Below are 6,537 nucleotides of genomic sequence, written 5' to 3'. Positions count from 1 at the left end.
TAATGAAGGCATGGATAACTCTCTCCAAGTCTTTGGTGGAGGGATAGGGATTTACTTTGGCGAGCAGGCGAAGCTGAAAGAAAGCACCTTTGACCACAGAACCAATTTGCCTGTCAAACTTAAAAGCACTATCAAAAGTGACACCAAGGCTTTTAATAAAAGAACAGTTTTTGGAAGCCAAGGGGCCCAGAGCACCAACAGAGTCATTTACACATTCCGGATATCCAAATACAATAACCTCAGTCTTATTATCATTTAGATTCAGGAAATTTAGGCCCATCCAAGTTTTTATGTCATTAAGACAAGCTAACAGAGGCTGCAGAGAGTCCTTACATTTTAATTTTAAAGGAAGGTACACTTGGACATCATCTGCAAAGCAATGAAAAGAAACATTATGCTTACGGAGAATGGAACCTAGGGGCAGCATATATAAAGAAAACAATAAAGGGCCCAAAATGGAGCCTTGGGGGACCCCACAGGTAAGAGGGGCCACATTTGAGGAGAATTCACCCAGATGGACAGAGAAACTCCTGTCGGTTAGGTACAACTGTAGCAACTTGAGGGCAGCACCTTTAATGCCTACACAGTGATCTAGGCGTGATAAGAGGGTCCTATGATCAACAGTATCAAAGGCAGCCGTCAAATCTAAGGTCACCAGGATAGCGGCACATCCTGAGTCCACAGTTAAGACAAGATCATTAAACACTCTTAAAAGAGCAGTTTCAGTACTGTGACCAGACCTAAAACCAGATTGAAACTTCTCATAGATATCATTTTGTACTAAAAATAATTGCAACTGTACAGCAATTACTTTCTCTAACACTTTGGACAGGAAGGGTAATTTGGAGATGGGCCTGAAGTTGGAGAGAACAGAGGGGTCCAGGCTTTTTAATGAGTGGCTGCACTATAGCATGTTTAAAAGGGGCAGGAAAACACCCTGAACTAAAACAGTTATGAATCAGAACAAGAATAAAAGATCCAACTGAATCAAAAACCTCTTTAAAAAGGTGCGAGGGAATACTGTCTGAGAGGCAGTTTGTGGGTCGCATCCCACGAACTATATCTGACAGAGAGGACAGTGATATAGGCTCAAACTGGTCAAAAACAGCTGAGCACATGGGAGGGTCAGAGGGATCAGGCTCAGCAAGACAAGGTACAGAATGAAGAGCAGAGATTTTCTCGACAAAAAAGTTGAGGAAATCATTACAGAGAGCAGGAGTTGGAACAATGGGAGCAGTATCACGTGGGTTAACAAGAGAATATAAAACATTAAACAGAAACTTTGGTTTATCAATGTTGTTTGAGACAAGGTGCGAGATGTAAGCGGTTTTAGCAGCTTTCACCGCTTTCTGATACTCCAATAAGCACTCCCGTAGAATCCCAATGGAGACATGCAACTTGTCCTTCTTCCACCTTCTCTCAGCACGCCTACAAGAGCATCTGAGAGCACGTATAGAGTCATTTATCCATGGTTCAGAAATTGCCTTAGGGCGTTTGATGCTTAAGGGAGCGATGGCGTCCAAAATGCTAGTGCATGTGGAGTTAAAAAGAGCAACAAACTCTTCAGCACTAAGGGCACCATACCCCTCCACAGTAGAATGCATATAACCATTAAAAGCTGTAGAAAATTGCAACATAGTGCTGGAATTTGTAGCATGAAAACAGCGTGCAGGTGGACGAGCAGCGACAACAGAGCAGGGGACAGTAGCAGAAAATATAACAGGAAAGTGATCAGAAATACAAGCACTACTACAAATTTCACTGACACAGATAAACCATGAGACAGCACTAGGTCAAGTGTATGCCCCTTATCATGCGTCGGGCCAGAGACCCACTGTGTGAGATTAAAGGAGTCGATCAGTGACAAGAAGTCTTTGACCAGAGAACTGGTTTCGCAGCACACATGAACGTTCAGGTCACCAGAAATTAAGAAGTGATCAAAATCCACCATAATTCCAGACAGAAAGTTTTCAAAATCCTGAATAAAATTCTTATTGTATTTGGGTGGACGATATACCACCGCACACAGCAAGGGAGGAGAGGAATTCAGTTTAAAAAGCTGCAGCTCAAAGCTGGAGTAAGTGACAGATGGTATCTGCTGACGGTGAAAGCTGGATTTGAAAACACAGGCTAGCCCTCCACCCTTGCCGGTGGTCCGAGGGGAGCTGAGAAATGTACAGTCAGGAGGGAGAAGTTCTGAAAACGGTGTGGACTCACCAGTATGCTGCCAGGTTTCCATCACGAACATAAAATCCAACTTACGGGAGGTGAAAAAGTCATTCAGCAAGAAGGTCTTGTTAGCTAGGGATCTAGCATTGATCAAGGCCATCCTCAAGGTAACGTTAGGAGTCATGCTGGTCGAGGCACGTCTTAGCGGGCGAAGGTTTGTGTGGACAACGCCGCCTCTGGGCACACGCAGTAGTATTAGTACCAATACCAATAATAATAATAAAGTGAGGGTAGGTGTACCCCCGTCTGCTGGCAGCGAAGTAGTACCAGGACATCATTGGAAAACTCTAGATCAAGTCAGCAGGGAGAGTCCGGCAGGATCAACCAGGTTATTGTTGCATTTCATGGTTACTGATATTAGGTATTAGCTAAAATTTTATATTGTTACTACTGCTGTTTCCATAATGTTTTGTCTACAGTTTGCTTATTTATTTTTATTTTTATAAGTATTATTTCAGATCTGTTGTTTCTTTATTGTGACTGATCTGTTTGGTCTTTTCTCTTCATTTTCTGTTAAAAGAAAAAATATTAGTCACCTCTAGATGCACTAAATGTTCTCATCCAGCCAAATCTGCTCTTACCCAGGTGTGCTGAATGATGAATCTCACTGTCATAAAGGATCTATTAGCATAGGTAACGCCCCCTAAACACTGGAGAAATGCCACCAACAAAAAAAGTCATAAGAAGAACTTTGGCTGTAGTAAAACTGACGTAATGTTACAGGAACTTAAATAAAGTAAATGTGATTTTCCAGAGCTTCAGTACTGGTGTTACAAGAAAAACAAAAACCCAGAAAACATTTCTGGTGCTTTAATGCTGTCAGCAGCAGGAGCAGAGGAAGAAGTATCTAGATCCTTACTGAAGTTTAAGTACAAACACTACACTGTAAAAATACTCTTTTACTAGCACAAGTCCTGCACTGAAAATGTTACTTAAGAAAAAGTATATAAGTGCAATCTGGAAAATATATTTTAGTCTATATTTTAGTCTTAAAGGTAAATGTACTCAGTGCAGAAAAATTGTAGTCATTTCAATAAAAGGAAAGGCAGCAAGTCCCCATTAAAAAAAAAATCTGGAGCCATGAAATGTTTTTGTATGAAAAATGACTTAACTGATTATCAAAATAGTTGCCAACTGTCTAAACCATATAATAATCTAGATTTAATTAAGTAATATTCATGCATTCTTATGTTCCTCAAATTTGAAACTTTCCTTGCATTGGACAAAAAGATTTCTGGATTGTGAAAACAAGATGTCTTTCTTTTCTTATCTTGGTCAAAGTGGTTCTGACCACTAAAAAAAACAAACAAAAAACAAACAAACAAAAAAAAAAACCCCAGCAAAAATAAAAAACATTGTTGAATCCCAAAAATCAATTGGTACTTACAGAATAAGAACAAATCATGGATATGAACCAAAATAAGAGAAAATATGCTTGTATATCACATATTTATCTGTATAAAGGAAACAAAAAAAACACCACATGGCATTCAATGGATGTTTTATTGAAACACTATGAACAATGAACTGCATGGCACCCACGCCTCTGTATCTCCAACATACTACTTGGTCCAAATCTGCTCCTGTATATTATTATTATAATTTTTTTGTAGTACACAACCTTCACAGTGGGTCCTACTATCTGATTTCGGCTTTTCCTTTAGATTGATATCAAATCTGCAGAGCACCATTTCATTTCTACATTCATATCAACAATTAAAATGCAGAAATATTTCCAAAAAACACGACAGATTTTGCAGGTATATAAAGCGTATGAATGAAACCTTCCACAGATCACAGAACCTAAGCCCAAATGTGCATTTAAGTTATTACAAAACATGTTAGAAACAGTCAGACAACAGAACATACTGATTTATTGATGAATGAGAATCAACTTGCAGCTGATGTGCAGGAAAATGTATTTTCAAACAATACAACCAAAATGTCACACAGGTAACAAAGGTCTCTGTATGAATTGTAATTCGGCAGTAAACTCAACATCCAGTGTTGAATAACTCACTAATAAAAGCACTCATGCTACCTTGTTCTGACCACCGTTATGAGCTGACACATGGAACAGAGATGAGGCAAAAAGCCTTTTTAACTGTACAGAAAACAGCTGATTTAAGTGACTGTGTGTGCATGCAAATACATAATGCTCTCAGTTAGATTTTTTTTTCTGTAACTGACTAAACAGTTCTGATAGTTTGTTTTCTGACATCTACCTTTGGCAAACATTCCTCATCTGTGTCACTGCAGCTCTTCCAGAGAGGCGGCACTCTACTAGCGTCACTTTTACGTAAGGCAGTTTGATTTGAAGAGCACTGCCCTGTACAACACAAACCAATGGCTGGAAATGTTGCACAGATGACATGGATTTTCCTAAGAAAAGATTTGGCTCAAAGGGAGCGCTGACATTAATAAAATCTGAAACATTATCCTCGTAATCTAAGTGAAAACGTCACAACACTGGGCGTAATATCGAAAAAGAGCTTGTTCCGTTGCATAGAAAACTTCTACAAAAAGGAGCAATATAACAAAGCACAAACATATACAGCTTACATGTGAGCCTGAGAGATGAGTTTCCAAACAGAGTCGGGGACAAATCTAATTCAATTTACACGACATTCCTTCACAGAATGATTTCTGATTACTTAAGACACACTTTAATAAATACAATATCTCTTGTAACATCTCTAAGCTGAAATAAATTTGTCCCGAAACTTTGCTACAACTTTATGGTCCAACTGTACACGACTGAAATGCCTGGCTGAGTAAAAGCGGGAATCCAAGATAAAACGGACACACACAGGAAATACTTACAAAAATGTACTTATAAATCTGAAATTATGAAGGAACCTACAGAGGTCGGATGCGTCTAATGTTTCACAATGTAACTCCCCATGATCCCTTTCTGTAATTTCAAATCTGTAAGCAATACAAAACTCCATGAGTAAGTGGTAGTAAAAGATAACAAATTACCATCAAGGTATTAACAGCTTAACATTGTAAAACAACGTAAAATAAACACTAGCATATAAAACAAAAGGCAACAGATAATCCTCCATTTTCGAACGTTGAGGGTAGTGTAGGGTTGTGTTTCCAGGTAAAGGTGGGGACAGGGGGGAGGGAGGGTGGTCCCTTGGCTCAGCGTGAGAGCTTCTGCCTGGCCACATCCAAAGAATCAGAGTAGCCCGACTCTAGTGTAGTGGTGGGAGTCCTAGGCCTCAAAGCGCTTGGGGCAGACCATGGGGGCGACAAGGGTCCACATGTAGAGGATGAGACAGACCCAGCAGGAGGCCATCTTGATCCAGAACACCGACCAGCTCCCGTCTAACAGCGCCTCGATCCTGTGGTTATCAAAACTGCAAAAGGAAGCACACAGTGAGAGAAGTGAGCAAAGACATCAAGACTCATCTGCAGCTAAATGTTCCACTGTGTAAATTAGCTTGATGCTAACTTTTGTCTTGCTTCTTGATGTTATTTTTCTCCAGCTGACAACAACACTAGTGAGGACAATGAGAGTGAACCAAAATACTGAACCTGCAACAAGCTGAACTATGCTATGAAACTGGTTACATAATTGAATTCAAAGGTTTTTTTTAATAGCCATACACAGACTAGCACCTCTGTACATTTCAGAACTTCTCTGCCCTGACTCTAACACACAACGCCACTTAGATCCTCAGAACAACTGCTTTTAAATGTTCAACAATCCTGCATGGTATATCTTTAAAGTTAGGAATGACATGCCCCTCATTTTTAGAAGTTGTCTAACGTGCCCAGTCAAGAGCTAGTTGTAGTCAGAGGATGTTTTGTGTAGACAGCCCCAAAAATGTAGCAAGGACATTTCTATCTCTTCCTCTGTACAAACTGTAACCTCAGTCTGCTCATCCACAGTAACTGGATACATGTACATAAGCATACCCATACATGCCCAAGCATTGCACCACAATCAAAGAATCACTTACTGGAACCAGTTGGTGACGGTCATCATGACATAGAGGGATCCCAGGAAGAACACAAAATGGAAGTAGGCGTAGCTGTAGACGGTTCCCTCTCTTTCATCATACACCACGTTCTGGCCTCCTCCAGTCTTCTCCTCATCATAGCCATCTGAAAAACACACAACATGATGCACAGAGGAGGAGGCGGGTGAGTGACAGTTTAAATGTGAGAAAATGCCACATAACTAAGTCCAATGTCATTCTGTCATTCTTACTAATTTTTATTTTATGTAACTCCCAATTAGGACCAAAGCTAAAACTTATTTCCAAATGATTGAGTTATTGAGTAAATTTAGTCTAT

The 6,537-nt window shown here is 39.9% G+C and overlaps 1 protein-coding gene across 1 annotated transcript in view; it reads right to left on the bottom strand.

The window, feature by feature from the left end:
- Positions 1–3,713: 3,713 nt before the first annotated feature.
- serinc5 (serine incorporator 5) overlaps positions 3,714–6,537 on the bottom strand; it is a 29,782-nt gene continuing 26,958 nt past the window's right edge. Inside the window, exons 11-12 of the mRNA XM_033620541.2 lie at positions 6,201–6,345; positions 3,714–5,594 (exon numbers count right to left, since the gene is read on the bottom strand). Of these exons, the coding sequence (XP_033476432.1) occupies positions 5,450–5,594; positions 6,201–6,345 (290 nt within the window). The 3' untranslated portion in view covers positions 3,714–5,449. The remainder of the gene's footprint in view (positions 5,595–6,200; positions 6,346–6,537) is intronic.

The sequence above is a fragment of the Epinephelus lanceolatus genome, chromosome 9, assembly GCF_041903045.1.
Source record: "Epinephelus lanceolatus isolate andai-2023 chromosome 9, ASM4190304v1, whole genome shotgun sequence".
Taxonomy (NCBI): Eukaryota; Metazoa; Chordata; class Actinopteri; order Perciformes; family Serranidae; genus Epinephelus; species Epinephelus lanceolatus.
Note: the sequence above shows the minus strand (reverse complement) of the source record. Positions and strands in the feature narration are given on the sequence as shown.